The sequence below is a fragment of the Gorilla gorilla genome, chromosome 7, assembly GCF_029281585.2.
Source record: "Gorilla gorilla gorilla isolate KB3781 chromosome 7, NHGRI_mGorGor1-v2.1_pri, whole genome shotgun sequence".
In the NCBI taxonomy this organism is placed as follows: Eukaryota; Metazoa; Chordata; class Mammalia; order Primates; family Hominidae; genus Gorilla; species Gorilla gorilla.
Window position 1 is genome coordinate 39,347,253 of NC_073231.2, and position 13,538 is coordinate 39,360,790.

At 45.9% G+C, this 13,538-nt stretch overlaps 1 protein-coding gene across 3 annotated transcripts in view; it reads left to right on the forward strand.

The window, feature by feature from the left end:
• PAG1 (phosphoprotein membrane anchor with glycosphingolipid microdomains 1) overlaps positions 1-13,538 on the forward strand; it is a 142,194-nt gene that overhangs the window by 109,190 nt on the left and 19,466 nt on the right. For all 3 annotated transcript variants that reach the window (XR_010134959.1, XM_063709199.1, XM_063709198.1), the window contains 2 exons: positions 9,853-10,057; positions 11,638-11,689. Coding sequence is in view for 2 of the 3 variants with exons in the window: in XM_063709199.1 (XP_063565269.1) it covers positions 9,933-10,057; positions 11,638-11,689 (177 nt within the window). In the remaining variant the exon portion in view is untranslated. The remainder of the gene's footprint in view (positions 1-9,852; positions 10,058-11,637; positions 11,690-13,538) is intronic.

The following is a 13,538-nucleotide window of genomic DNA, read 5'->3' on the forward strand; positions in this document are numbered from 1 at the left end:
TTCTAGAACAGTGCTTCTCAAACTTCAGAGTGCGTCACGATCACCTGCAGGGCTTGTTAATACAGAAGTTGCCGGGCCCCACCCCCCGAGTGTCTGAGTCATAAGTCTGGGGGAAGGTTCAGAATTCTGCATTTCAACAAGTTCCCAGGTGCTGCTAACAGGGACCACCCTTGGGGAAGTTCCATTCTACAAGAACCATGACCCTGTCTGTCCCTTCCTCTACAAGGGGCTTAGGAGTCACACCCCTTGAGTCATCTGCCTTCCCTGCCCTCTCCAGGCAGAAAGCTGTGAGGATAAGCTCTGGACATATATTTTTAAATATAAGTTCTGACTTTCTCTAATCAAGCTAGTCTCTCTTGAGACATTTCCCCAGCCCTAAGTAATTCACAATAACACCAGTAAATAACTTGGAGGGATGTGTGTTTTGAGGATTTTGGTTCTATTTTTATGAATCAAGAAATATTTTGCCTGGCTATTAATATTTTTAAAACTTCATAAAGATAGCCATGATTTAAGTACCGGGTAATGATTTCAGCCACATTTTTGCCCTTGCTGGGTACAATATTAACACCGTTAAGCCAGCAGTCCTTACGATGGCAGTACATCTAACGGTGTGGGAGAGACCACAGGACGCGTTCTCTAATTTGGCACTAGCTCACAGTGAACCGGTATTACAAACTCCTCTGTTGACATTCCGTTGACATATGAAATGATCATCTGCTCTTAAATTCTACTTCTCCAGTCTTGAGGGTTTACTTTTCCCAGATCAAGCATCTTTTGCTGTGCAGTCCCAGTGAGGTAGTAGCTGTCTGCCGAAAGGGGGCATTTGTAGTTAGCCCAGGCTAAACAAGTGCTAAAAGGAAGTGGATATTTTCAATATCATGAGCCATGAGTAGGAAATTTGATTGAGAGGCATTTGTGTCAAGTGGTACATTTTTGAACCTCTTGGCAAAGAAACTGAAGTTTATTTTTTGTTAAGTCTTTTATTATGAAAAAAAAGGTGGCTGAATTACTGCCCTCAGAAGCCAAATAAAAACAGTGCAAAGCAATGCTTAACAGAGTGTGACTGCAAATAGTGCTGGTCTCAGTAAACTGGCCTGCCTGTAGACACCACATCCATCACAGCAAAGCAGGTGGGATGTTTGTAAAGCCCTCCAGATACCTTGGAAGGAGGTTTATGATTAATGCATGGCTGGGAGTAAGCAGTGGGTGTACCAGATGGGAGTGAACATTCTTCTCTCTGGCCCTAAAACAAGTCCTGATAGAGTGAAGTTAAGATTGCCAGGGAGATGGGTGTGGCTCCCACGTCCTCACCTGTCTGCTGCTGTCCCAGACAGGCCAGACGCCTGGAGGTTGTGAATACATGGGGCTGAGAGCGTGCTGGGCAGTGTGTTAGAAGAGGAAGTGCTGGGGACAGAGCCTGTAGCTGCATGACCCTAAATAAGGCACTGAACTTTGAGCCTCAGTTTCCTCATCCATAGAATCGATTCAGTAACATCTACCGCAAAGGGTCATGAGGACGAAATAAAATAACCCACAGTAAAGTAGCTGGCAGACACACAGTCTGTGCTCACTTCCATTTTTCGGTGCTTTTTATGTCAAGCCTATGAGTCAAAACTGGTATGTAGCAAGCCTCTTGGGGACCCTGGAGGGAACTTGGGTAAAGCCACAGTGATGGATTATGTGTGAGCAGGAGCACTGTGGAGACCAACCTACCCTGGCCAGGTGGTCGGGCAAGCAGGCTTTTGTAGGTTCCCTGTGCCCCCATCAAGTTTCAGCATCACTTGAGAGGACAGAGCAAAAGGGTTTCTTCCAACTCTTACCACCTTTGAAGATCTGACCAATATGCACTTCCTCTTGCCTCCTTTTCTTCCTCTTAACTATTAATTCATCCAGTAAATATTAAGTGCCTACTGTGTGCCACACACTACGGCTACAGTTATGAACCAGATAGGTCGGTTCGAAGTTCCTCCCTCCTGGGGCTTAGCCCAGCAGAGGAGACACTTGAATTGCTTCATAATTTCAATTTTGAGTAAGGAAGGAAAAAACTTGTAAAAGACGGGCCTCAGCCACACCTGAGAGGTGGGAGGGTTTTGGCATCAGGAAAGCTGCCCCAAGGAAGTGAGACTCATAGGATGCTTAGATTTGTCAGATGAAAAATGTTGGAAAGAGAGCCAACAATGTTTAAGGCTCCTTTTTCCTTTAGAAATGGAAGGTCCAGCCCCCTTGAGGCTTGTGTGAGGAACCTAGATGCTGGAGAAGGTGTGAAATTGTCATTGCAGAGAGGGGTCAGAAGAACACTAAGCTTGGGGACATGGTGAGATTACTGGAGTTGAGAGGCCTGCTGCGGGGGATGAAGACACTGATATTACGGTGCTGTGACTTTTCTCAGGAGATGTTCAGCTGCTTCAGTGACAATACAGAGAAGCCAGATGGCTATGTTCATTCCAGAGTGAAGGATTTGCCTTAAGGCCAGGTGCGGTGGCTCATGCCTATAATCCCAACATTTTGGGAGGCCTAGGCTGGCAGATCACTTGAGATCAGGAGTTCAAGACCAGCCTGGCCAACGTGGTGAAACCCCATCTCTACTAAAATTACAAAAAAATTACCAGGCGTGGTGGCACATACCTGTAGTCCCAGCTACTCAGGAGGCTGAGGCAGGGAATCGCTTAAACCCAGGAGTCCTTACAATCGATTCAGTAACATCTACCTTAAAGGGTCATGAGCCGAGATCACGCCACTGCACTCCAGCCTGGGCGACAGAGGAAGATGCTGTCTCAAAAAAAAAGGATTTGCCTTAAGACACTCTTAGCTTATTTTTTAATTGTTTGCTTAGTGCACTCATCCCTATTACTCTCCTTCCCTTCCTTGTGGTATAAATTATGAATTAAACTTGCATTTTGAGAATCTGCTTGAGAATCTACTCACCATTCTTCCTACAGAAACGTATTCAGTAAAAATTCCTGACTGGCTCTTATTTCCCAGGTCATAGAGGTGCTGGGAATATGGTGGGAAGTGAGGTGGAGACATCCCTGCCCTCAAGGAAATTAGATTGGATGAGCCAACATGCAAGGCAGGAAGAAATAGAACCTAAAGCCCAAAATACACACTGTCTGAAACATTCCATGAAGCCTTCTTGTGCAAAGTGAATCCCCATTACCCGTGCTCCTTATGCAGTCAGTGTAGAACGTATCGCATTAGCCCAAATAGAAGCGCATCTCAGGGTTCTGTCAGAGTGCATGTGATACGTACTTCTAGAAAGACCATGCCCTTGCACTCTGCCTCCCTCCCTCTCTCGTGTCTCTCTCTGTCTCTCTCTCTTCACCATTAAAAATGAACCTTGAGAATTGGCTTCCAAGTCAGAATTTGGGGGAAACCAACCTTAGAAGTGATTCCTTACCCATCAAATTCACTTGCCTTTTGGCTTGTCTGGGGCAAAAGTGTTTATAAACAATAAACTATATTATTTCTGTGATGTAAGTTTTAATGTATTATTGAAGACAAGTGACAGCCCCACATACCCCTCCACCAAAAGGGTCAGCTTTCCTGTTTTCTTTGCAGATCGATAGGTTTGGTGTGTACAAAAAGTGACCAGGTTATGCTGACAGACAGCCATGAGGATTTATAACTTGCTTTTAGGATGAGTGCCAGTCTCTCTCCCATGAGCAGTGAGTCCTGATAGCAGGGTCACTGTGGTCTGGTGATGTTAAGGCATTCCAGGTTTCTTTCATCTACACTCATTCTTAAACTGCTGCAGGAAGAGATGTCAAGATATCACTGGGTGGGGACATTAGAAAAAGATTCAGGAATCTATAAACAAGAAAAGCTTACCTTCCACCACCCTCTGTGCTTTGGGTGTGTTCTGCCCCTGACTCAGTGCAGGATCAGAATAGGGCGATCTTGATAACAATCATGTGTAGGCAAAAGCCTTCGTACCTTAGCAGGATGGAATAGTAAATATCTTGGTAGGTGATTCCCCATGTGTTTCCAACAGACACTCATCCGTGCAGAGTTCAGTGTGGCAGGCTTGTCTGTAGCACAGTCCCTGTAACCTGAACGGAAGACTACCTGAATTTACACACTTTAGCTTAAAACTCTTTCTGGGGCTTGAGGATTCTGTTCAGAGTTTATTTCACCTTAGCCTGTGCAGCTGTCAGTGTGCTCACAGGACCAGGGAACCCACCAAAGAATCTGCTTCCTCCGCCATCATTAAATCTGGTTAATTTAGAGCCCATAAAGTGTCATTTTACCACATGGTTCCCACGCCTGGTAATGACCAGGAAGGAAGAATTCCCACCGGGACTGGGCCCTTGACCGTATTTCATCCAACAGTAAGGGGTCATGAGTGGAGGTGGTTTCTATCATGTTTAATTATGTGTCAACTGCAACAGCTGTAAAAAGGTAATGACTATCATTACTGACCTAGACCTGCTTCAGAAGAACTCTAAAGTGTCTGTTTCCATATCTAATCTCACTGGCCATCCCAACTCTACCAAATTATTATTTATAGAATTTGCTATGATCAGAGAACCTACCTGTTAAGGATGTTTGGCCAAAGAAATAAATAGCTGCCATTTGGTCTGCACCTTTCATTAATTTGTGTGGTTTTTTTTTTTTTTTTTCCTGTTGGAATTGATCTTGGTGGCTGATAGTGCAGGCTAATGAAGACAATTCAAATGCCAAGCATAAGGCACCAACAATAATTGAGCAGCTTTCCTTAAAGAAAGTGCTGCATAGGGCTGAGAACAGAATTATGCTGCCACCTTGTGGTTAAAAGTGACACCTGCTGGCCGGTCATGGTGGTTCACGCCTGTAATCCCAGCACTTTGGGAGGCCGAGGCAGGTGGATCAATCACCAAGTCAAGAGGTGGAGACCATCCTGGCCAACATGGTGAAACCCCGTCTCTACTAAAAATACAAAAATTAGCTGGGCATGGTGGCGCGCGCCTGAAGTCCCAGCTACTCAGGAGGCCGAGGCAGGAGAATTGCTTGAACCCAGGAAGCGAAGGTTGCAGTGAGCTGAGATAGCACGACTGCACTCCAGCCTGGCGACAGAGCGAGACTTTGTCTCAAAAAAAAAAAAAAAAAAAAAAGTGACACCTGCTGTTAAATTTAAAGGCCAGTGGTTTTTCTAGTGATTAAATCACTTATTCATTAAAACAAATTAGTGGATATAAAAGCTAAGAGAGTATGGACCTTTTAGTCCAAAATAATTAATGAGATAAATCTTTGAAAGAATCCCCAATGAAAGTCCTTTAACCATAAGCACTGACCTTTCTCAAGGCTAAACAACAAGTTCTCACAGTAGTTCGAAATTATACAAAATTGGGGTGGAGATTGAGGTAGTACCACTGCATCTTTTACAGCAATACTATATGCTTGTATTATATTACAGTCTCCAGCCATGACTTTACATCAATGCAGCCAATAATGAAGCCTATTTTATAGCAAACAGAATTAATGTACAACTATTAATCTAAATCTGTGATCACATTAATATTACCATCTTCTGTGGCTCATCTTAGTACAGCATTCAGGTGCCAAAATTAAGTGTTAGTAGAGTTACAATTAAAATAAATGGTCCTTCTTTGCCCTGTGTTGAATAACTCAAAGAATATTTACACATGTGGTCTGATAAGAGAAATTTTTTAAACTTTGAAGAAATAGGCCGGGTGTGGTGGCTCATGCCTGTAACTCCAGCACTTTGGGAGGCCGAAGTGGGAGGAGTTCAATACCAGCCTGGCAACATAGCAAGACCTCATCTCTACTAAAAATCAAAAAAGTTAGCCTGGTATGGTGGCGCATGCCTGTGTTCCCAGCTACTCAAGAGGCAGCGGTGGGAGGATTGCTTGATCCCAGGAGGTCGAGGCTGCAGTAATCACAGCACTGCACTCCAGCCTAGGTGACAGAGCAAGACCCTGTCTCAAAAAAAAAGAAGAAATAATATTCTATGTAATATTATATAGTTGAATGCAAGTTTATTGAGTCAAGTAAGAACAGGATTCGGAGAAATAGACTTAAATGTCTTCATGAAAAAATCATAGGGGATGCTCCTCCAAATGGCTCAGATATTTCCGCTGGAAGAGATCATCCCTGATAGTCAAGACATAACTTACTTGATATTGAATCAGCCTAAAATAAGATGGTCCTTGTGGACCATAACCATGTCACAGGACAGCACTGCCTTGGGTGGCACAGTGTAGAGTCTGGAAATGCCATGATTGCCACAGGGACCTTCCTGTTCAGGGTTGCTCTTACTATCCATACACTATGCCTCCTATCAGCTTACTGTCTCCCCCATCACTCATCCTAAGAAAAGCCTCCCTGGCCACCTGAAAGGACACTGATTTCCCTCCACCTTACCCTCACTCAAAAGAACAGAACGAGGACCCCCAAGCACTGCATTTAAGGGCAGTTAAACCAACACATGAGGGTCCAGCCTAGGGGCAGAGCACTGGGCCTTCTGCATGAGGCCTCTACTCTCAGCTGCTCCAAGAAGGTGGAACACAAAGTGATCCATGTACATCTGCACACATGGGGAGGGGCCATCCCCATGCACAGGGGAGGAGCCGGTCCACCAACACACATTTACCAGGAAGTCCATCTAGACATGTGAGCAGGAGGGTGAGCAGGAGGCAGTCTTGGCTCAGTTGTAGATGAGCTGCCAAAATTTAAGGAGATAGCCAGAGAAGGCATGGGCAGCAGAATTTTGGAAACAAACATCCAGAAAAAAGAGAGAGAGACCAGGAGAGAAGGGTAGCAGTGCACAGATCTTCTCCAAAATGGGAACTGTCCACCCAGGACGTCTGCTGTAAGGATCAAAGATTATGTTAGTCTAGATCCCCTCAGCCACCGCTCCCCCCACCTCCCCCCCACCAACACCCACACACTTTGCCAGGCCCCTAAAGAAGAGTAGGTGGCAGTTGCTGGTGCAGCCACTCGACCCGCCAGCGCTGCCCACGACCACGGGGACTGGTGTCCCACAGTCCTCCTGCAGAGCAGCACTTAGAGGGTCCAAGAGGAGAAAGCTGCCCCCGCAACTGGGGCCTTTGTCCCTGAGGACTGCAGTGCATCTGACTCAGAAACGTGCACCTGATGATGATCATTCTGTTCGCTGTGAGAATTTTGTCCACAGTAAGAACTTGGGAAAAAGTCTTTCAGTGGCTTTATAGACAATTCTAATTGAAGGGGAGTGAGCCAGGAGTTTCAACACATTTTCTCCTGGTTCCGTCCTTTATTCCACAGCTTGTAATAATCCCCTTTCATCCTCCTTCTCCCTGCACTGTTCTAATAGGCTGGGCATCCCACATCTCTCATCATATTCTACCGATCTCCTTCTATTAGGAGAGAGGAGAGAGAAAAGAGAAACATGTACAGAAAGGAGAGAGGTGTTGGCGATTCCACACTAGGTTTCATGAATGGATGTCTGGCTTTTGAATAACTCACACAGCAAACTCTTTTTAAGAACATGGCATTTTATAAATAGGCATCAATTAATCTGTTGTATGAATGAATGAAGAACAAACAGATGCCTGCACAGGAGATAGATACCTTTTGTCTGTGATTCCTAAAATGTTGTATTCTTTGGACCTGTGTATAAAAATGTATTTTATATATTTTCATTGGTCATCATGATTTAGGTGCTTGCTTGAATGTATTTTAAAACCTATTGCGGTGCCCATTTGTAGTCTCAGTTTAAAGTGAATTATTCTTTGCATCAACAAATCACAGAAGTGGTGGTTATTTTCATTTGTTTATAGCTGTCTGGGGGCAAACATGCAAAAGTAATTTGACTTGTTATTACTGTACGCCTGTCGTGTTTACAGGCACAATATACATACAATCAAACGTAGGAAGAAAGAAGTTCTGTATTACGCAGGAAGTCCTGCATTTATATAATTATAGAGCCTTAGAAGACGTTCATGTTGATTCAAAGATTGAGGAAAACAACTTCATCTCTCAGAACTCTCTCTGCATACATTGTAGGTAAAAGTCTCTTTTTCTTCAGCTTTTTAATATTCTTTGACTTTGAATATTCAAATAAATGTGACAGTGTTTCACCTGGAGATGATTTGGTCCAATTGAACCACATTTGCCAAAGTGGCTTTTATTCTCCCCGTTTTAGGAGGCACCCTGGTTTGCTGCGAAGCCACCCCTGCCGTCTTGATGTCTGTGCTCAGGGATGGCTGAAAACAGTCACAGCTTTATCACTGAAGCAAATGAAAATGTAAATACTTTTTCAAGGAAGATATTGCACTATTATCAAAAAACCAAAGTATTTGCTTATTCATGACACTTGAGACCAACTTAAAGGCTATTTCTTTTCATTTAGAATGTTCTAGAATTGAGCAAAGCAAATATTCTTTAAACAAGGCCTCTGTGATGACAGATCATTTGATATACAACTCCATTTTTAAAATATCTGTAGCTCTTAAAATATTTCACACAAGGAATCTGACCGTTTCTGTTTGGAAGTATTGGGACAGGGTGCAGTGACCCTGTGAGTCCCAGCATCCCCACAGTGACAAGGAGCTTTCCTTGATGGACACAGAGCACAGGCTTTGGAGTCTGAGACAGCTGGACTCATCCCTCCCTGCCACTTAGCTCCTGTGACACTCAGGGGAAGTCACCGCTCTGCTGGGATTTAGCTTCCATCTCTGTAAAAGGGGGATTAACAGTGCCTCCTACACAGGGTGGTGACAGCAATTAAATGAGGAAAGCATTTAGCAGAATCCCTGGTACATACCAGGTACGGAAATGTACTAGGTAGAGCTCTTATGCTTCTCTTGCAATTGTTTATAAATAGGTCTTATTTATTCCCAGGGATGTATTCTTAGCACATACTTCATTCATTCATGTGAAAATGCATTTATTGGGTACTCCCAGCAGGGTAGTGAAAACATACTCAGAATACATAACATACTCAGAATAAATAAATGCAGGTGAATATAAAGACATTCTATTTCATTAGTTACACTGACCTTAAACCTTCTCAGAAAACAGTGGGTAGGGAGATGAGAGATGGCAGTGGGTGAGGGAGATGAGAGATGGCAGTGGGTAGGGAGATGAGAGATGGCAGTGGGTTAGGGAGATGAGAGATGGCAGTGGGGGGCAGCGGCAGATGATGAGTTGCATTTTTGCAAAAGCTATATAAGAATTGTATATACTGTTCTGATTTTTTTTTAATGAACCTAAATGAGCATGGATTTATTTGCTATGGAGTACTTGAAATCTTTATTTGAAGACATTAAGAATCCATCCAGGCCAGGTGCAGTGGCACACTGTAATCCCAGCACTTTGGGAGGCTAAGGCAGGAGGATTACTTGAGCCCAGGAGTCCAAGACCAGTGTAGGCAACATGGTGAGACTTCGTCTCTACAAAAAATAAAAATATTAGCCAGGAATGGTGGCGCATGCCTGTAGTCCCAGCAGTGGGGGGCAGGGGGGTGGTTCAGGAGAGGATTGCTTGAGCCCAGGGAGGTCAAGGCTGCAGTGATCCATGATTGCACCCCTGTACTCTGGGCAACAGAGCAAGACCCTGGTTGAAGAAAAAAAAAAAAGGAACAAGAAGAATCCACCCCCAAACATATCAAGATAAGACATCCATTTCTTCAAACACTGGGCCAGGCAGCTGTATGTTCCCGCTTTCGTTTTCAGGTGAGAAAAATAAAGACCTAGACCATGGAGGGGACTTGCCCAGGGTCCAATTTCAAGTCCAGTCCGGGGCTCTTCTCAGCATCCAGCACACGCTTCCCTGACTTTGCGCAAAGGTCTTGCTCCTGACAGGGACCGAATTACAGATTCTGCCACTTTACCCGAGAATTACTCTCCAAACGCACTGGTCTCTTTGCAGGACACAGCCCTCTGCCTCCATGTCACCACCTTTGAAGGACTGACTGATTCCCTCGGCTGGTGCCAGTGCCTGCTCCTGCCATGGGGCCCGCGGGGAGCCTGCTGGGCAGCGGACAGATGCAGATCACCCTGTGGGGAAGTCTGGCCGCTGTCGCCATTTTCTTCATCATCACCTTCCTCATCTTCTTGTGCTCTAGTTGTGACAGGTGAGAACCAGAGTGTATATACCGGTGCCTTAAACTAATACATCCCCTGTACCCAGAAGAGTTTCTGTGGAAAGCCTGTTAGGAATGGAATCCCGCCACAGAGCCATCCCAGAAACTTGTGCATTAGCTTTAACTCTCTTCTCTCTGCTGCAGAGCGTCTCGGGACATTCTTTATTCACTGAAGGAAAACCCATATTTGGTTTTGCTAGGGAGCAACTAGAAGAGCCCTTATATTTTAAACTTCCCAGAATGAAAGTCTTGCTGTTCTTTCGATCACACCCTTGTCAAAATGGATTTTGTCTTTTTTCATCTGCAGGCATTTTGAAATCTTGTGTGATGCGCATCTTTTTGCCACCACCCCGCGGAAGTCACAGAATGTTTGCTGCTGTGTGGTTTTGGAGGGATTGTTTATGATTAAAAATGTGTAGTGTAGACCTTCAGTTTCTCAAGAAACAGATTATTTTCCCAGGAGAGGAACATGCTGTATATGAAATAATCATCAGTGTCCTTTTTTTAGAGTTATACTTCTTTCTCTCCTCTGTCTCATATAAAATGTCAGTACCCCCCACAAGAGAAATCTTTGCTCAGAGAGAAGTTCTTTCTAACCAGAAGTGATTTTTCAGGACATTCTGGAACTGTTACAAAGCACATAACCTTCTGATGGGCTGGATGCCACCAGAGGCCCATGCAGACCAGCTGACCGTCAGCCAGCCCTGTCCAAACTCTCCCTCCACCATGGAAGCAACTCCAGGAGCGTCACTTAAAATTCTGAAATAGCTTCCTACCCTAAAATCTGTCAGGAGGAGAAAAGCCAAGACTCTCTGAACCCAGCTAGCCTCCTAATCCCTGCCCAGCCTGGACCCAGACTTCTGTGGCTGGGACAGAATCTGAATGATTGGGAAGATGAACAAAGAGGCCGCAGGGCCGGGGCTTTCCGGGGCCTGGACGGGCCTGCTTCTGTAGTTACTCATGTTCCCACTAGGTGTCACCCTTGTTTTATAGAGAACGTGGATGGGCGGCGTATTCTCTACAACTGATGGCTTTCTTTAGACTGTCCCGAGTAAAAACAAAAACAAATTCTATTTTTACTTGACAGAGTTTCCCATAGACTGGAAGTACATATGACTCACCCTGAGAGCATGTACCCTTCCTGGCGTGCCAAAAATTTGTATTTTCTCCATCCCACTGCAGTGTGTGACTTTGCAGAGACTCTGAGATAATTGTCTGCATTTTCTCAAAAAAAAAAAAAAAAGGTATAACTTACTCTGCTAGTTTAGGTATAAACAATTTCTACGCAGGCCCAGGCCTCGGTCCTCTCCTTGTGAACTTGTATGTTTTTTCCCGGAAGAAGGGGTGCCAGGGGAGGTGGACAGTCCCTAGTTGAGGCTTGAACTCCTCTTCCCCAGCACCTGCAAACGGGCCATCAAATCACTGTCTGATTTTGTCTTTGTTGACAAAATAAACATGGTTCTTAAAACGAGAGATTTAAAAGCTGATAAGAATTGGGATAGGAAAGGGTAGTGTGCACTTGATTTTAAGGGGGCACATTTGACATTACAACATTTCACTTTTCATTTCAGGGAAAAGAAGCCGCGACAGCATAGTGGGGACCATGAGAGCCTGATGAACGTGGTGAGCCTGCGCGTGTCATCTGCCTGTCTGTCCGTGCGTGCTCCAGAACATCAGCTACTTATCTAAGTGTGCTCCCATGTGCTCACAGCCTGAGTAGAACCCACGGGGAGAGCTAAGCCTAAGTTAAACGGTGGCTTCTGAAATGGATACAGTAGTGCTGCTGCTGGAATGATCCTTAAATGGCTCCAACCTACTGCAGGGATGGGACTTTTTTGCCTCTATTAATTTGCTAGTGCTGTCACAACAAAGGACCGCAAACTGGGTGGCTTAAATAACAAGTTTGTTTCTCAGTTCTGGAGGCCAGAAGTCCAAAAATCAAGGTGTTGGCAGGATTGGTTGCTTCTGAGGGAAAGTCTGTTCTAGGCCTTCCTGGGGCTTCTGGTGGTTTGCAGCCAAACTTTGGGTGTGACTTGGTTTGTACAGGCATCACCCCAAATTCTGCCTTCATATTCCTATGGTGACCTCTGTGTTTCACATCACCTCCCATCTATGCATGGCTGGCTGTGTCCAAGTTTCCCCATTTTATAAAGACACCAGACATATTGGACTAGTGCCCACCCTACTGTAGCACGACCTCATATTAACTAGCTTCATCTGCAATGACCCTATTTCCAAATGAGACCATATTCTCAGGTGCTGGGGGTTAGGACTTGGACATGAATTTTGGAGAGACACAGTTCAACCCATAACAACAGGTCATTAAGCTGGAGGGAGCTTGGGACCCACAACACCCTAGGTATATAACCTAGCCTTGCTGGCGTTTTCCCAGCCCTCAGTATCTTACAGGGTCCTGATGATCCCGAGGCCCTCAGGGATCCACCCTGGCGAGGAACAGCCTGAGAGTGTCCAGGTCCTTCCTTGTCCTCTCTGACCCAGGCCCGTGCTTTTGAATGGCTGAGCAGTCCCAGCCGCTGGGGAGGGGGCCCATCGTCACATTAGCAAGGCAGAGTTCAGAATCTGCCCTGAGTCCCGTGGCAGTGCTAAGACAGAAGATGCTTCTTGTTCAGGACATCATTTCTCAAGGTCAAGCAAAAACTGGTTGGGAGGAGAGGGTGCAAACCAGGAAGCATGGATGAGCCAAGGTCTGGTGTAAAACCCGCAGCCAGCAGACGTTTGCAGAGATGACCAGGGGGCATCTCCAGTCTAGGCTTCCTGACCTGCCAATTCTCGGGACTCCTCTGGCCCAAGCAGGCAGGAAGTTGTCAGGACTCCCCGTTCCTCCTGGGACCCCCAGGATTTTCCTTCCCTCCCCTCTGCATCCACACGCCCACCTCACCCTTCGCAGCTTTCCTGGGCCCTCATCACCACTCCTCCCTTTACTCTTTTTCTCGCCCTGTTCCCATCCCTGGTTGTCCACGTTGTCGCCACTTCTCATCTGTTCCCAGCGCCCTTGCTCTGCCTGGTGATTGCTGCTGTGGTGGCCTCAGCAGGGAGGGTGGGAGTGATGGAGGGAACGCCCCACTGTCGCTTCTCCCCATGCAGACTCCAGGCCCCTGCCTTTCATCACTCCACCATTCTCCTGGTGCCAGTTGGGTGGTGAGGTGGGGCTGGGGAAGGGCTCCCACCGCCATTCCTCACTTCCTTCTAGAGCAGGGGTTCTTCTGCAGTGTGGCCTGGACCTCCACCCGCAGCAGCAGCAGCACCTGGGAGCTCCTTAGAAATGCGAATTTTCCTGGGGGTGAGGCCCAGTAAAAGGCTCACAAGCACCCCAGGTGATCCAGTTGTATGCTCGAGTGTGAGAGCCACTGGCCTAGAGCTTGGGTTCCCGCTGTTCTACTCAAGGTCAGCAGCAGCCCTGGGTGAGACAGGAAGAGAGTGGCAGGTGGATAAAAGGAAAAAGCTGGCTTCC